Source organism: Serinus canaria, chromosome 1A, assembly GCF_022539315.1.
Source record: "Serinus canaria isolate serCan28SL12 chromosome 1A, serCan2020, whole genome shotgun sequence".
Lineage (NCBI taxonomy): Eukaryota > Metazoa > Chordata > Aves > Passeriformes > Fringillidae > Serinus > Serinus canaria.
The window spans coordinates 48,540,121-48,559,035 of NC_066314.1; the positions used below are offsets into that span (position 1 = coordinate 48,540,121).

Genomic DNA, 18,915 nt, shown 5'->3' on the forward strand with positions numbered 1-18,915 from the left:
ATTAAACCTCAAGAGAGCCACGACTGTAGCAATGCCAAGCTTTCAGGTGCTCCCAGCCACAGTGCAAAGGCAGGCAGTTTCCTTCTCAGACAAATGCAACAGATTGTTGGCCTGCAATGACTGCAACAATCCTGAGTCAGAGTGACTCTGATCATCACAGACCAGATGTGCACTGTTTTACCTGTGGTGTTGTCCCGCAGAAGTTGGTGGTCAGTATCTACAATGGGAGATGTGGCTGTCCCCCCCAGCACACTTCCAGGGGTCACATAGGGGTCAGATTCAGGGTCAATGTTTTGTATACCTTTCCATGGCACTCCTGGTTGGAACTCTGGGACAGGAGAGAAAAAGGAATTAGATGCAATCAGGGAAATATTATTTACTAGGAGTAACTGCTGAAGGTATTTCAGGATGGTAAACAACTGTCTTCTACACCATTCCTTCGGGGCAAAAAAAAAGACTGCATGTTAGAATCCTAATCTATTTCACAGTTCCTCCCACAGCACTAGCTCTGGTTTCATATGAGTACAAGTCTACACTACAAAAAAAGTGGTACAAGGGCATCCAGTAACCCTTTAAGTGCCTCTGCTTTACTACATTCAGACGAGGTTTCAACAGTTGTAACAATTTCTATATAAGATGCGTGGGATTAGATTCTCAACACGTACTTGGTGTACGTGCAGAAGCCTTTCTCCAGGAAAGGCTATCTACCTTAGCAGTTTGGAAATACATTTGACACATCCCACTGTATGTACACACATTTTATACATTACCTATCAATACTGAGGTGAGATGCCTTGTGGTAAAAGCAATGGATATACTCATTGACATTCTTCATGCTTCACAATGAGATGGGATATACTTATCATGCTTTAGTTTGAACTATAGCTAAAGGCATGCCAGAATTTCAATTCAAGAGGATGAATTATATTAAATATGAACACACAAAGACTCCAATTACTCTAAGAAAGATCAGTAACTTGGCTCCTTCAATGAATAAAGTGCTGTGGCCAGTTCTGGAAGCAGTGGTGCAAAAGTAAAACCAACAAACACAAAAACAAGTAAAGAAGCTTCATATACTATGTGACAATTTGTCTAAGTGTGAGAAGAGTGCAAAGGTGGCAGATTCATCCCTTGCAGATACAAGTCCTGGATACAGAATTTCCAACCTGAATTTTGGAAATAATTAACAACAGAATATTTGAGTGTAATTAAAGACTCATTATTAAAAGCAGGATCCAAGATGCACTCTCTAGAATGAAGCAATGTAGGATGAACCTGGCATGGAAGGGCTCATTTCAGTCACCTCTGTAATGAAGATTTATAGTCAAGACTATGACTTTCACAGAACAAATACAGAAGAAAATATGATACTACTGGTTTAAATTATTGCCACAGGAAGGGCAGTATTAGACTGTGATAATGCACAGGAGAATCTGAGAGAAGACAAAAGACAAATGCCCCACTGGGTCAGAACTATGGTCCATCTAGTCCAGTGTCTTGCCAACAGCAGTAGGAGTAATACCATTAAGGGACAGAACACAAACCTGGCCACTATCTGTGGACTACTGGCCTCACACTCTCCCAGTATCCACAGCTGTCCTAACTTAGATGGCAGAAATACCCTCTATCTGCTAGCACCAACTTGCGAAACTATTTTTCCATCATTTTATCCACTCACTGTTTCAACTGGCTAGTATCGTCTGTCTCAAGAAGCTGTGAAAGCAACATAACCCCAAAGTTCACCATTCCTGATGGAAAAAAAGCTCTTATCTATTTAAAATGTATATCCTGTCAATTTCAGCATTTGCACCATGGCTCTAGCATTGCAGGAGTCATGGAATTACAAGTCTGCATTTATCTTATTCCCTGGCTTCATGATTTTATAAACATCAGTTACATCTCCCAGTCTTCAGTAACTCAATAAAATAATCCAGGTATCAACACTTTATCAGCAATCAGCACTGCATCATGGAAGGACTCTGCTCAGCTACTACCAAAATACTGCCATCCCCTGACAAGCAGGATCTCCCTTTTGTTAAGGAAGAAGCAATACAGCTCTTGGGTCTACTCAAAATATCTTCTCTGTTCTGAGACAAAGAATCCATGAACATAAAGTTAGCACCTGGAAATTAGAAGTGGTTTAGAGAGAAAAAAAAAAATGAAGTCCAAGTCTTCTATTTGCAAAGATTCTGAGAATTTTTGAGACTGAAAATTAAGTGCACAGAAAGCCCTAATCAAAAGGTTAATGACTATACAAACCAGGCTCCAGCAATCAGGGGTATTATTGTTTATGAACACATTCACTGATCAATGTAACCCCAGTCTGGAAAAGCATTTCCTTGAACAACAGCACACTGACAAATCTCCAGACTCTCCTTTGGGGCTGATAGTCATTATCATGCACATTCACCAACTCTTGTCTACAAACATGCTCTTTTACTTCTAGGCAGTAAAGAAGACATGAAATGCATTTCTCCACTGATATATGAAAGGTCCTCTCAAAAAGTTCAAACATAAGATTATTGTGAAAACCATGGCAGACACATCCAGGCCAGTTTGCTGGAAGCGTGGCTAATCTTGAATGGGAAAATTACAGCCTAAGTACGACCTAAGTATGCAAGTCTGTGCAACATAACCAAACGACATAGCTCTCACCAATGCAGCAAAACTTGCTCTCACCTCCAGCTGTGATATCAGTTTGACTGGGCACCACTTCATTTATCTTGGTGCTGAACAATACTGCTCTCTTGAATGACAGAATTTCTGCAGCAGATGGCATTTAGGAGGAAAATGTGAAAGGTGTAGTCAGGGTAAGTGCTGAGTGACCACTGTTTTCATTCAAAGGAAAAATGCACCTACTAAAAGAGGTTTTCTCTTGCAAACTCATTTTTGTTAACTTTTTTTCCAGCACTGGGAGGAAGAATTCTATCTCCATGCCAGGAACTGACAGTGGACCTCATCTACAAGCTTGCAGAGAAGAACCTAGAAGGTAAAGCCATTTCAGGTCTTCATTTTTCATCAGGGGCGTTGTATTGATAAGGCAGATCTTGATTTCAGTTTTCCTTGACAATGAAGTCCACAAGTTAGACTATGAGACAGCTCAAGTGGCTGATGGTCATGGAACAGCACTGAACAGAACTTGTGCCAGCAGCCTATGGATCTCGTAAGAGTGGAACAGCAATAACTGAATAAATACCACCTGCCAAAACTGGGGATCTGTTACATGAGGGCTGCAATCATAGTCTTGGGCTACTCACACAAGAAATGAGGGATGGTACTGAGGATCTCAGTGAAATTTTATGTTCAGAATTAGTGATCTTCACTTATCCTCTCTCCGTGGTGCGGCAGTCAGCAACAAAAAAATTTACTTATCACTGACAATGGGACTACAGATATCACTACGGAAGGTCTACGATATCAACAAGGGGCAAAGAGTAGCTGTCAAGCTTTTAAACTTTTTTTAGCTTTTTATTGTAACAGTTTTGGCACCAAGAACCTCGCCAAAGCCAGTGACTGCTCCAAAACTTAGAAGCATGGCAGATCTGATCCTCACGTGTCTCTTGTAACATTCTGAGCAGTAGAGTCTTGGTATAATACAGGGGAATGGCGACTGAGTTCAGTAACAATGAGTCTGGGAGTAAAGTCTGGTTAAAGATTACATTTTGGGAGTTTCTGGCATTATGAACAGCAACTCCAGTCCAAAAAGCTCCATACTTAACAACCAGGCTGACAGGAGTGTAACACAAACACACCTGTACAGAACGCAGTGAGCAATAGGAAAATTTGTGGATGTGCAGATGTTTTTGAGAGAACTAATTCTTTAGCTCTGTTAGCTCATCAGAAGATGTTTTCTTGCTGGAGTTAGACACTGAGGGCTTTCCTCAAAAATCTTCAACTACATTTTCTAGATTTCCTGCAGTTATATCTGTCACAGAGATTCCTAGGCTTTCTGATGCAAGGTCTGTGCTACTGCTTTACCCAAGAGATGTACCTGGAATTTTACTTTTTTGTGCTTGAGTTAGTAATGTTCTCCTGGAATGCAACTGTCTTCCAGACAAGAGAAAAATCACAGCACCCACTATTTGCTGAACAGCATTGGTGATTAATCTGCGCAACTTCAAGGACACCACTCTATTAAAATGAATGTTTTATATAGAAAATTATGTGTGTATTCAAATATATATGTACTCTTCCTAGAGAGTTTTCTAGCAGAAACATAAAATTTTGCCAGGGAAACTACAAAACTTGAAAAATGTGCACCAGCCTGCCATCCCAAAAGCAAGAGACTTCTACCGAAGCCACAAGATTCCTGACCATAATTGAAGTGTTGCAACATTCTTCTACCCTTTATGTGACATGAACAAAGGTGAACCACTACAAAAAAGTCCCACTTAATATATTTTTCTTTGATTCCACCCTATCAATTTTTACACTGTGTCAGACTAACACAGCAGAAATAAGGAATCAGTACAAAAGAAGGGAGATGTTGCTGTGTATTTATGAACATATGTTTTCATGAAATTTTCTGTAAATGTAAAGTCACAAAACCACAGAAGATAGGAGTTCACCTAACAAAAACCAAACACTACTCAGGCAATTCAGCAGTTAGTTCATATTTAGCCCAGCATTTTTTACTGGAAATTCAACATTTATGTTCTACTTTAATGTGGAAGAAATTTCAAAACCAAGATAGGCCAAGCCACCCAAGTATTTTCGTTGCAATGGCTATTTAAGTAAGTATGGTGAGGAAAGGTCCAGCACATCTATCCTAAAGTGAGTACACAACCCCTGCCCTTATGTAATACCTGGAGGCCAGCTGGCATTGCTGGATTTACTTCCGATCTTGTTTGTTGGTGGAGATTTGGCAGGTAACCAACTATCACCAGCAGGGCCTGCGTGGCTGCTGAGTGGGTCGCCCTGGATTATGTCAAACTGGTTGTAGGGCGATCCTCCGCGAGCCTTTCCAGGGGGCACTATTGCACCTGCAGCATTAAAAACAGACATTTACACTCGGCAAAGTTTGGGATCTTCAGGAGTATGATGTATTAATGCAAAAATATTTAAGATGCATACTGGTGAGGCAAGACAGCTTCATCTAAACTATTTCACCTCTGGTGAGATGATCCTACAAGGGCATTCCCAAAATTCCCCCTCTCACCATTTTTGTGCATATTGGCATCTTGTGAAGCCACAGAGGGCAGCCCTTCCATCATAGTCCACTGCTTAAAGCGGGATTCTGTTCCAGCCTCTTTCCCTCCCACCATGCCATAATCCATGCCACTTGAGCCAAAGCCTGTGAAACAAACAAACAAAACAAAACTCAATTGTCATCTTCTGTTTTGTTTTTAAGCATCTTTAAATGGGGAGTCATTGCAATCATAAGAAAAAGGTGGGAAAAAGAAATCAACAGCAGCAAAAGGTATGTTCAATGGGCAACTTCCAAATAAGCGTGTTATATCATATGTCACGATATGCTTTCTTCTTAGGTTTGTCTTTTTCCCACGCAACGAACAATAAGGCAATGTGATTCAAAGCTGACACTTGTCATAACCTTTGCTCTAATGCTTACATATAAATTACTCATTTCTGGACCCAGACATAAGTGACTAACACAATTACCATATTAATAATAGGGAAGCTACAGGCAATGCACCAAACCTACCTCCACAGAGCACTTACCACCTGAACCGTATCCAGGTATCTGCCCTTTGGTCTGTAAATCTGAGAGACCCACATTCAAAGGATTGGGTACCATGCTGTCTAAATGTGGCTTAGGCCCAACAGGGTGGGACGGCGAATGCTTCATGCCAGGCTGCCTCTGCTGCTGCTGCTGAAGGGCACTCACCATACGAGCAATCTGCAAATGGAAGAAAAAACTGCTTCATCTATGCTATACTGCAATGCAAATGCTAGTAAACATAAAGAAACAGTGAATTAGAGGAGATACAAAAGATCCTGCTCTCCAAAAAGTGCACTGTGAAGAGAGCAGATGACATTACTGAAGCCAGCACCATCTCTACTGCAGACTGCATTTCCCCAGCAAACTTCATACTCCATAGGATTGACAAAAACAGTGCCACACACCTGTTGCTCCTGCTGTTGTCGCACAGCTTGAGATAACTTTCTCTGGCTCTGTAACAGCTGTTGCTGCTGCTGCTGCTGCTGAAGGAGGAGCTGACAAGCCTACAAGATAAGGAGGGGTGGGAAGAGTGAAAATAAGGAGCTCATCAAGTGAAATATAACTGCCAGGAGCTATTCACTAGCAAACGCTTTGCTCAGAACTTAGGTAAACTGTTTCTCATTCCACTCACTCAAATAAAATGACAATGAATGCCTTAGAAGAATGCCACATCCCTCACTTAAATGTTAAATGTTTCTAATTTAACACTGTGCAACAGAATTATTCGTACCTGCTTTATTACCATAACTATGACTATAAGTCTGAAGAAAACTTCGTGAAAAATCAACAAACAATTGCCTTCTGTACAAAAACACAGCTTGGAGTCATTACTAACCCACTGTAATCCACAATAATTACATGGGCCTATTTGGTTTATCTGCTGCCTTCTAGCAGGACTTTACTACCCCATATAGCAAAGATGGAACACTTGCCCAAAATAACATCAGTAGAACAAAACGGAATTAGAATAAGCATAAAAAGAAAACTCAGCAGACAATTTTCAAACTGTCTTGTCTCACAAAATTACTAGCTACTTACTAATTGAAACTGGGGAATCTGTGGAAGCTGGCTCAGCATGGCAATCTGTTGTGGAGAAAGCTGGGGGGCCATATTGAAAAGACCAGGATTCAAGCCACTGTTGGGAAACTGTTTGAGCATGGAGGCCGAAACCTGCATGGAAAGCAGTTACATATCCTGAACGCACTGCTACGAGCAAGATTGTGAAGTACAAGTATTTCTATACAGGAACAAGCATGACACCAATCATCAATGGTGTTCTGGGAAAGACATTACAGATTTATTAACACATCACATTTAAACATGCACAATCTATAACCTGGGCAGCGTGAATACCTCACTTGATTGACAGTATACAGTATTACATGTGCAGATGCAGACACACACACAAAGTTATTCCCCCAGCCAATCATGTGCTAGAGACTGTACTAAATTTAAATGCTGATATATATGCAGCTAACCAGTAATCACTGTACTGGTGCTTTAACACATTAAAAATGTACTGTTTGACAAGGGAAAAGAAAAGCATTCAGGCAGTCACTGGAGCAAAGAAACAGTGCCTCACAGAAAGAGTTAATCTCTTTGTACATTGAATAAGATACAGCAAAAGACGGAGTAGGTGGTGAAGAATCCCCCCATTTCTTCCTGCATTATTGGAGAGTTACACAAGTGCAATTCAAGACAATCTCAAGAACTGTTCACCAAGTCCAAAGCAAAAGGTAAGCTTGTACATTTGGAGACCCTGAGGTCTGCAAATTAAGCTCTGCAATGTAAATGTAACATGCAGCCCCTTCAGCAAACCTCTCTTTTGGGGGGGACAGGAAGCACAGGACAAGACTACTTAAAAAAAAAAATTAAGCAACCTGTCACACTTCAGAAACACTTTAAGCTTTCACGTTTATTTGTTCTTTAAAAATACTTTGCAAAAGCCTATATAAGACACAGGATTCCCAAATTCACTTGTGAGGTTTAAAAATACTGGTAGCGAGCATTTACCATCAACTGCCTTGGAACAAGATAGACTGCTAATGCTATGAATTTTAATGTTTTCATCTTATGCAGTTTTCCAATTTCTTAACATCAAATTGAGACCAAGACAGGTGTATAAGTAACCTCAATGATGTGCTCTGAAGGCTGTAGCTCTACTTTTACTTGTAATCAGTTGCTATAAATTCCTTACCTGGGGAGAAAGGAATTGGGGAGGCACTTGCGCCCGGATATTGGGGGAAGGATTTAGTGGCTGCACTGGTGTGTGCATGCCCCTCGATTGTGCTGTGCTGTTTCCAAACAAACCATGATTGCCACCCTATAAAATTAAAGCAGTAGTGAGAAGATGAATCTTGCAGGATCATGGATTTCTATGCTAATAACTACATATCAGTAACAATGAGCCAAGTTACTGACTTTAAACAGAGCTGCCTTAGAATTACAGACGTTTGGCTAAAATCAGTAATATTCTACCTGGGTTAAAGCCACTGTACTATATTTTTGAGATGCAGGTTGTTTCTCCTCTAACACTGAAGGGTCATGCTTATCTACTTACTTCAAGACACGACAAATCTAATGTTTTAATATTTTACACTTTATATATTGGGAAATAAAAACTTGGAGAATATACAACAAACTAAAAACTCCATTCCAACTGGCAAGACTCTATCAATATGAATTCTGGTCCTCCATTTTAGAGAAGACAGCTACTTTTCCTGAGTAAATTAATGAGATATCACTCACAAGGCTATTTTTTTTCCTCTGCAGGCCTTTCATTAACTAATACTATTTTAGAACTCAAATTTCAAAAATTTCCCTTCTGCCATGAAAGCTTCAACATTCTAGATTTGGTTATTTTCCTTCCCCTTTTCTCCCACTAAATCTGAAGAAGAAAATTTCCAAGTGAGAAAAATAGTTGTGGGGGTCTTTTTCAATGGTTTATTTTCTAATACAAGAATATTTGCTGTTTGAGTTTTTTAATGAGAAGTATTTACTGAATTGTAAGCAACTTCTGCAATAAACCCTAATGCATGAACAAGACCCAAGAAAATTGTGATTATGTTTCATGATTTCAGCCTCTTGAGCAGACATTGCACAAAAAGCAATTTCTTGCTTTTTTTGGTAACATTTTTCAAAAAAAGCAAGAAATGTTATCAACAGTCTCCTACACTAACTAAGCTACACTCTCTTGCTTCTAAAAGCTGAAGCTCATACTCCAAAGGATCCTTATATGCCATGAATTTGTCTTTTCAGTTTCAAGACCCTCAGAATTTCCCTTCTCCTGCTATCAGGGTGCCTGTGACCCTCAGATACCTGGGGTTCTGAAGAGTGTATTTTCCACTTTTCAGCCATCATTCCCTATTCTGCCTGTCCATGCCAGCATTGCTGCACCCAACATAAATCCATCATTATTCCAAACTGAGTTTGTGCAGTCCTTCACTAAAACCTTTCCTTTCATTATGTACCAGGAATTCAAAAATCCTATCATAAGACTGTGCATAATACTCCTACCATTAATACTGTGTATTTTCTGTTATCCTTTTGCTCAAACACAAGTCTCTCCTCCTGCTTTCTATACTGGCAGCACTATGGATTGCCTCATTTACCTGCATCCCCCTCCACCTAAAGTATCTTCTCATTCAGAAGCAACTTCTAAGCATGCAGGAAGGCTAACAAAAATCCCCAAAGACAAGAGGTTTTATTCTGGAAAGAGCCAGATGGAGTCAACTACACATTAAAATTTTTGAGAGGCCTTGAAGCTGCAGTTTCACTTTCAGCCCTCTCTATAACAAGATAACTCCTCTCTATAACAAGAGTTCTGCACACTGAGATCAACAACATGCCTGCAAATTTTGGACTTAATCTGATGTTCAACACTGTGTCACATAGAAACAAAAAGACAACACAAAGAAACACCATCATGTTAGGCATATGACTACATAAACTAGACCAGCTGCAATAATTAGGTACTATTCTTTAACTTCCTAGTATTCCTAAAGTAATTTCTTCTAGAATAATGCAGAATATAAACGCCAGAAAATCTTCCAAACTGCTGTTAATCACTTAACTACTTCCCCACTATTTCCCTGTACACAAAAATATTGCTACTTCAAGAATTTTTAAATGTTACCAAATGAATCCTTACTTTGAACTGTGAGGAAGGGAGAAGGGAACAGGCACTATATCACTGCAACTTTTTACAGGCTCATTCCTACATACAAGGTCTTTGAGTGGAGTCTGAAAAACTTCAGTGTTGGGTTTGATGAGGCAAATCAACAGCCTCTAACCGGGTTTTAAACCAGCAATGAAAATAAAGGATAACACTAACTTCACGGCTTCTGAAAAGCACATCCACCTGCTGCTGCACTGCAATTTAGGAAGAGGCCAACAAAACCAGACCAAGTATGTTCTGATGCTAGGAACCAAAGTGGACTGATTCCCAACGGCCTGAGACAGCTGAAATTTCCATCAACAATTTTAACCTATTCAGCAGAAAAACAAATGCAAGCAACCAACTAAACAGGATTAAGCCCAGGTTGCAGCCTTATAACAATGCATCTTATAAGGTGGCCTGCTTACTTGTCTAGCAGCGAAGTTTTGGGGACTGAGCCCTGAGCCGATTGCCCCAAGGCTGACGTTGGATAGTGTGGAACCAGAGGGAGACAGCTTGTAGCTGGGAGAAGGGGAGAAGGGAGAGCAGGGAGCCTCATCCCCAAGGCACCCATCTTGATTGGAGAAAGGCAAAGTCAGCTGAAGCAGCAGTTAGCCAACAGCAGGAGTTGGTTAGTGAAGCAACAGAACGCAAGAGGAGAGAAAGAGGGACAGTGAGTGACTAGGAAGAAGCAAAGTTAATTTGTAATTGCAGTTACAAGGACAAAACTTCTGATTCAAACGACCACTTGACAGTTAAGATTTTGGCCCAAGAAGATACTCGTAAGTTTTCTTTTTAAAAATACATTTTGAACTCTCATGAAATTCATTTCTGATAGTGGCTATTACCACTACAGAAGCAAACAAATCTTGAATGAATTCCTAATGTTATCACACACCTACCAGCATAATTTGTTAGGAAACGCATTAGCTTTGCTCATGATATTTATTAATTAAGCCACCAGAGGGAGTTGACAAAACTGCTTTTTGGCTTGTTATACCAAAATGGAGGAGTTAAAAAATTCCTAGATAGTTAACACGCCTTCAGAATTTTTAAACCAAATTTGTTTTCCATTTTACATGTGATAAACTGTATCTAAAAAAAACCAAAACAGCCCTAGAGCATTCTGCATCTATTGGACACTCTCCAATTCATAATGTGAAGCAATTATTATTTGATAATAACAGTGAAAGCTTCTGTTTAAAATAGGCAAGGATATGAAAGAAACACTATCATAACATACAACAGATGTCACAGAGAAACAGATGTCGTACAGAAGCTTACAGTACACGGACATACAGCATAAGGGGTTGTGGAATTTAGAAAGGGTGTTTCCAATAAATGCCAGACATGAAAGAAGAAAAATATTCAGAAGACTGTGATTACTTATATTTACTTAGATCTCAACCAATTTTCATTACAATACATAACTGCAGTTAGTAGCCAAAAGAATCATCATGATGAAACCTATAATGAATTTTATTGCTACCAGTAGTTTACCCTTCCAAGAAAAAATAAAGCCATTTGTCTACATCAAAACCAGTCTATTTTGGAAGAAAAAGCCTCACTCTCCAATTTTCTCTGTCAATGCACATCTGACACCTGTTTTATACACACACATTCCTTCTACCAATAAAACTACCCCACACCTTTTACTAGTGAGCTCAATCAGGGTTATTCAATATCTAGCACCTGCGGACAACTAGGGTAAAAACTGGGATCTTGAATAAAGAGGTTGATATTAATTTGTCTAAAGATATTTCGCTCACCTTCTCAAAATAAGGCCCACTATCTGTGGTTCCCATGTCTTTGGAATTAGGTGGACGGAACCCAGATCGATCCTTTCTCATCATGTCATTAAAATCCCCGAGATTCACAGCTCGTTTATCTACCTCAAACTTCTTATCTGGGAGACCACCTGTAAAAAAAAAAAAAAAAAAAAAAAAAGAAATTAGTGTGAATAATCTCATGACAGCAGGATCACAGCCTAAGAAATACTCTTTAAGATCAGGGTATTAATTACATCTGTCTTATAATTTAGCACAGCTACAGTTGGTATTAAAAGTGTTGAAAAATAAATGTAGGAAGTTTCATTTAACACTGAAAATGCCAATTTACTTTATACAGCTTAATGTGAAGTATTTATCAAAATTTATGTAGAGATATAAACATAAACATTTCAACTAATTATATTAATTAATACCTAGTTCTCTATGTCTCCCAAGACCTGCACTGTAATTTTTTGGGATTCAGTATGTAGAAAGACTACTATTCACGTTCTCCATGTATTCTGCTTAGCTTCTGCTGAGTTTGACACTGAAAAATTATTTGAGATAATTTGAAAAATTTGGTCACATGCACATTATTTGGTCAAGGTTGTCCTACAGTAACATGAACTTAATTCTTAAATACAAGACATCAACAGGTATATTGTAACTTCAGACAGACAACCAATCTCCTTCAGCCTGCACATGATAACACAACCAGTAACACAGACACTTCTCAAACACCCTCTAAAGTCTCCTGCCATTGTTTAGTCAGTAACCTGCTGAAGTATGAGATGTCAGTAACAGTTGACCAAACTGAAACATACACAGTGAACAAGACACCGATTTTCTCCAAAAGCTTTATCAACAGCCAAAGAGCTGACTGGAAGAAGTTTTCCACCTTGCACGCTGAACTGTTGCCAAGGAACAATTTTTTTGGTCAGATGTGGTACCTGTAAGCTATTGGATGCATATTGCTATGAAGTAGATGGAAAACATCTTTGTTTTAAAATACTGATGTGATAGAAATAAGCTTTACTGGTATTTTTAGTTTTAAAGAATACTGTTTAGTCAGTAGCACAGATGGTCTTTCCAAGAATCATTTAAAAAACATGTCAGCACAATTAACAAGAAAATCTGTGACTTTTCCAAAGGAAGTTGGTGATAGATAACCTACCCTACCACTGACAAAACCCTGAACCTTTATCAGAGCAGACAGCAAATCACTTTAACAGTGTCTTTTGAAAAAGCTTCTTAAATCCACCATCTCTTCTTAATGTCCAATCCCAATCTATTAATATTCACAGCGATGCCGTAACATCTTCATAGCCAAGAACCTATGAAACTGACCACTAATTGCATGGGGTTTTCCTACCCACACAGCTTTCAAAGCTGATTCAGCTTCATCTTCTCAGATGCCTTCAACATCATTTATCACAAGACAGTTGAAAAATCACCTACATATCTTGGCTTGTAACTGGAGTCATACTGACCTGGATGAGCTTGTGGTTCTCTGATCCCTTTCTAACACATCCTGAAAGCTACAACAGGCTCTGCAAAAGCACTCACAAAGCGTCATGAACAGCTCAGTGCTGTCAATACCTACATCAAACCACTGCACACAAAGCCAGCAACATGCACCAAAAGGCTCATGTGCTTTAATTCCACACAGGAAGCCCTGGCCATTAGTTGCTTGAAAAGAAACTGAAAGCGAGGCATAGTTGCATCACTGAAATGAAACTGGGTCAATGCCAACACAAGATGACTAAGCCACAGAAACACCCTTCCGTCTCTCTGGTTATCCTGATGATCCAATCAAATCCTCAAACATTACTAAATGATGCCTTGTAAAATACAGAGAGCATTAAAAGGGTACCTCTGAAGGCTTGAAGCACAGATTTGCATGTCACTTAGTGCTGAGGCAGCTGCTTAAACTTCAATATAAGCAAGGCCTCACTGAGAGAAAGGATTGCATTCCTTTATCCCATTCACAGAAAATTCTAATGCAACCTTGAAAAGTGTAGTGTGAGTCTTGTCTTTTGAACTTGTCCACTAAAGCTATAAATAATGGAGGGGGTCTAAAGAATCGCTTTACCTTCTGTAGTGCAAGGCAACTGACAAAATGTGAAAAGTCTGAATTACCCTCTACAGTAGGCAAAAACACTTGTATATGAATAAATACGAAGCCCTAAATTCTCTACATGCAGAAACATAGAAGAGGTTAAAAGTTACACCGCCTTAATAAAAAAAGACCCTATCAGTTCTTGGATTTTTCCCACTATTAAGAGTTGAGAAAAACACTGAAAGCGCAATATCAAACAAGAACGTGGAAGATGACATTCACTCCCTAGTGAGGGAAAAAACTTCTAGTAAGAACATCTTTCCCCACCACATGCACAGAGCTTAAAGAAGAAAAAGAAACCTGAATTCCATGTAGAATTATATAATATGATGCTGCACTGGGAAGTAGGAGACACAAACTGCTGCTGAGCAAAGTTACCCAAAGCATTTGCCAACAAGAGACTCAACACGGTGAAAATAGATACACCCAGTGGGGTAACCCAAATGAAGAAAATAATTTGAAACATTTTCTCCTTGACCAAAAAGACATTTTTAAGATACTGATTTTATACCTTTACCATAAATTTACATCATCCAAGCCTATTGAGCAACCACATGCACTTAGATACTGAGCTGCTTCACCTGAATGCTACATAAGTTACAGCTTTGTAACATATTTACAACAGCCGGCTGCACAAATTACATTTGTAATGTAATTTAGAAATAGAAAATTTTAATTCATTTCTCATCATTTACAGGTGATTTGCGAACTCTCTGATCTGCAGAGATTTTAACTAACATATTAAAAAACAGACAAAGGTGACTGTCAAACAGGGGAAAAGAAAATACAAAATATTAAGTGGTTCTGACAAGCTACTTTACTGTAGCAAACTTTATGTCTCAGAACTTACAGAACAGGAAATATTTCAATGGGGAAAAGAAAAATTACATCCTATTTTCAAAGCAGACAAGCTATCCAATAAAGACATTTGACAAAAGAAGAAAAGAAGTACACCTGCCTCAGGCATGTTATCGATCCATCTCTTTTCCGTCTTGGTCAGTAAATGAAAGTATTACTCTAGCACTTGAAATAAAGGGAACACTTTCAAACAAGGAGTCTGAGACCAACATAGTAAAAATTACTGACAGTGCATGATGATCTAATCATACTAAAGCTAAAGTTTTCTTTGACATATGTGGTCTCCAAGCACAGATTTAACTCTGTGCATTTATCAATGAACTAAGAAAACATCATGCTGGCAGTCAGAAAAACATGGTATGCTGTAATCCTGAGTGAAAACAAGTTGAAGAACAAGCCTACGTCATAAGTAAGTCCAACTTTTAAAGTTCAGAAGTAGACCTGGGCTGAGCAAAACAGCTTATAGCTTTCCACAAAAAAATGCCATAAGCAACAAGAGCAAAACTGCTAAATACAGAACAGAAAAACCTAAGAACATCTGTTTTATTCTCTGCCTTTGAAAGAGAATACAAGCCATAATAAATGGCTCTACCTAAGATCAAGGGATGCCACCATTAATGGGCACACTAAACTTAAAGAAGAGCAACATATCAAGGTAAAAGATGCAGCCTTGCTGCACCCTTTCACAGGATACTCTGAGCAGCAGTCACCTCCTCAGAAGCTCCAGTGGCCTAAGGGTCCTTGAAAGTTCCATTGGATCCTTAATTTGGAGATAAGAAACTCAGAGAGCTACAATCAACATAATCCAGGCTACCATCCTCTTCATTTGTATTTGCTTAGATCTGTTTTTTACCAGCAGCATCTGAAGGCAGGTGAGAACTGAACACCCATGATGGTGACTGATCTCCACCTAGACATTCTTTAGAGAAGCATGATACAATCAGAGCCCTAGTTCTAGGGAGGATGCATGAGGCCAAACTGGAGAGACCAAAAAATTGTTACCTTTCAAAAAACTGTATTGTACCATATAAATAAACAAACATTCTTATAATCTCTGACTGAGATCCCTCACTACTTCAGAGAAGACAGCAATTCTAGGAAAAATCAACAATTGAATCCTCTATGAAGTGTGACAGAAATTTAAGAATGTAATAGATTCTAAGCTGAGAGACACTGCATCTGTCTGGATTGTATTAGAATGCCAAATCCAGACCAGGCATTAGATGCAAGTAAGTCTTGACTACCACAGTTCTGCCTTTGGTAACACACAGTCCATGATGCTTAAACTGTGTAGCAATTGTAGTGAAGCTATCCAGAACATAAAACCCAGTTCTACTGAAAAGTAATTTGTAATAGCCTGAGGCATGCAACTGAAGAAATCCATGAGAGAAGATCCCTCACATCACCTCCACCAAGCTGTAGTAAATGGGATGTCCTACTAGCAGGAGGGAAACTCTACCATCAAATGAAAAAGATTTTCACTTTCTTGAAACAGTAACAATGAATATAAACTTAAAAGATTAAAACAGTCCTAAAGATGTCACTGCCCCAAGTTATAGCTTGGCTCTGTACAAGTATACATCCTTATCTTGCGCATCAGAGTCAAAGCTTACAGACAGGATGGAAGATGCTTTTTACTCTACCCTTATATTATGAGGAGTGCTAAAACTAAGAATCAAACCCTTCCAGAGTACAGCAGGTCATCCTCATAAAAACACTACAGGTGATCTCACATTTCAGATGCATTGCAATTAAAATATACGCACCTACAGACAAGTCCATCTTACTGCCTGGAATGTCATCAGTTTGACTCTGGGGAAAAAAAACAAACACAATTCAGTTCTGACTTCTATTCAATGCTGAGAAATATTTCAGAAAGGTAGAATGCAGAAAGAACATGCATGTGCTAATGAAAGTTTTACTTTAAACTAAAACTGAACACGAGGGTTTCTGATATCACCCTGGGCACACGTTGCCTCAACCCCATAAGGCTGTGCGTGGCAAATTTACCCACGTGAAAGGAGACACACAGATGGAGGAAGATGGACAGACAGCTGCTCCATAAATGAACCTCTGGCCTTGTGTTTCAGAGGCTGAGCGACAAAAAACTGAAAATACTGGCCAAAATGACTGCTCATCCTCATGACCTGTCATGCCATCAAATCTTGAAATGTACTGCCATGGGATTCTTCAGTTGGCAGTCTGGGACATAGCTTTCAGAAGCATCTACTGTCTAGCAAACTGAAGTGGAGCTCAAGAGCCAAAAGACATTGCAAACTAATCCTAAGCATGTCAGTGTCAGTTTGTGCTTGAGACTTCTCACACAAACTCTGTATTGTTATACTCTGCTAGCCAGTATTACATTGTATTCCTGCTTCACAGGATGACAACTGGCACAATATTCTGCAAAATATTTTACAAATTGGAGCATGTCAGAAGTTCCTTTATAGAAAAAATTATATAGAATTATATTTGAAATACTTCCCTACAGCTCTGTCCTTTTCTCCATGATATTTATTTATTCAACTTTACCAAACAATCTTTACTTATGGATTCATAATGAGCCCTTTTCTTTCTAAAAAGACCCTGCTGTACTTCAAATATAAATTCAGCCAAGACAGACACAGAGCTGTAAATCTCCCTTTCTGATAGGTGGCCGAGATTCAGAATGAATACCTTGGACTGATCACAGATGTCTGACACTACAGGCAGGAGCCTCTATCTTGAGTGCTCTTAACAGCATGTTATGAAAATAAAATTTAAAAACCCAAACCCAAAACCAAAGCAACATAAAACCACCCCACACTAAAAAGCAACAATCCTCCCACCCCAAAACCAACCAAACAAAATAAGAAAACACACATCCCCCTCCCAAATCTATTACTTGCAAGAAAACTGCAACCTCAGAGCAGTAGCTATCATAAAAAAACTTTAGGAAACAAAGTAGATTTAGGGTTTTTCTAAGAAGCCATTCTGAGCCAGCTACTACAGATATTACAATCAACATCCCAGCATAGCAAATGCAGATAAGTAACTGTGAAACAGTTGATATTTTGACTTATTTAAAGCTTACAGCTCTTTCACGAAGTTGCACTTTCTTTAAAAAAAAAATTACTTACTAGCAAGCCCATATTTGAAAACTGTTTGGATAAAGGGTTCATCCACGAATCACTATTTCCTCCTTTTAATGCACACTGAAAAAAAAAAAAGAGGAGTAAAATGTTTTTAAGAAACTTCTTGATTCCTTAAATTCTTCTTTATCCTTGAGATGTGCAGGTTTAAAATAAAAATTCTGGTACCAGAGAAATTAATCTCCTGAAAAAATAACTCCACGTATTTACATGTTTGGAAACATATACCAAATACTGTGTCTTGTACAAATGCCCACTGTTAGATATTCCAAACTGGCTGAACAGCGTCATGTGGAATGTTTATCACACCTCCAGTTTCATTCTGCAATCTGGAAAGCTTTGCAAACATTGTTTATTTTTCCTTCTGTTACAGTTTAATACATCCTTTAATCCAGTGCATTCAGAGGCAGATTTCTTCCTTTCTTCCCTTTAGCATGATGTCTCTTGCAGAGGCACTGTGCTGACCAGGGTCTCTCTTTGGTCTTAGTGTAATTTAGAGACCACCAAAACCAATACTAACACAGTTCAACAGTGAAAACATTTTCAGTTGTTTTGGTGTTTTTGTTAAAATAAAACCTTAAGTGAGAAAAAGAAAAAGTCCTTGAAAATAATTTCTGCAAAACATGAATTGTCAAACTCCCTACCATACCACAGTAGTACTTTCATGTCTCAGGAAACTGCTGAGCCTTGCCTTTTGAGTCTGCCCTACCCACTTCATGAGAAGCAGACACAGCACAATCCTTCTAATATTAGTACAGTAACAAGTGTTACTGTACTAAAGAACTTCAGTGCAAACAAACCTTAAAAAGAAATTTACTCAGGACTACAGCCAAGTTCCTGCTCCTGTTTGAGGCCAAATGTCAACAACAACAAACATAAGTCAGACATAAATCCAACAGTTAGAAATAAGAAGTTCATGTGCCAAAGGGACTGTGGAATGCAAACTTCAGCAGGCTATGCAAGAACAACGGCAGCAGCCTAACTAAGATGTGTCAGCAAGAAAAGAGAAACAGCCTTGGGATACTTATTTTCATTTAGTAATGGCTGTGGAGCTTACAAACCAAATGAATTCGACACCCACTGGAAGATTTATTAGTCATAACAGGTGTAATATATTAAAGCAAATTCAAAAACCTCCCTTTTTTTACACTGGTTTAAGAGGCACCTTGCTGTAACTCTGCAAAACCTTCTTAAAAAATAAC

General features: G+C 38.9%; 1 protein-coding gene across 13 annotated transcripts in view; it reads right to left on the reverse strand.

Moving 5' to 3' along the window:
• Nucleotides 1–18,915, reverse strand: part of TNRC6B (trinucleotide repeat containing adaptor 6B) — a 133,445-nt gene that overhangs the window by 20,096 nt on the left and 94,434 nt on the right. For 12 of the 13 annotated variants that reach the window (XM_050982500.1, XM_050982496.1, XM_050982520.1 and 9 more), the window contains 10 exons: nucleotides 17,702–17,776; nucleotides 16,349–16,394; nucleotides 11,606–11,754; nucleotides 7,878–8,003; nucleotides 6,719–6,850; nucleotides 6,085–6,183; nucleotides 5,680–5,857; nucleotides 5,159–5,293; nucleotides 4,806–4,982; nucleotides 182–328 (listed from right to left, as the gene is read on the reverse strand). In XM_050982500.1, the coding sequence (XP_050838457.1) occupies nucleotides 182–328; nucleotides 4,806–4,982; nucleotides 5,159–5,293; nucleotides 5,680–5,857; nucleotides 6,085–6,183; nucleotides 6,719–6,850; nucleotides 7,878–8,003; nucleotides 11,606–11,754; nucleotides 16,349–16,394; nucleotides 17,702–17,776 (1,264 nt within the window). The remainder of the gene's footprint in view (nucleotides 1–181; nucleotides 329–4,805; nucleotides 4,983–5,158; nucleotides 5,294–5,679; nucleotides 5,858–6,084; nucleotides 6,184–6,718; nucleotides 6,851–7,877; nucleotides 8,004–11,605; nucleotides 11,755–16,348; nucleotides 16,395–17,701; nucleotides 17,777–18,915) is intronic. The other variant, XM_050982503.1, reaches the window with a different exon arrangement.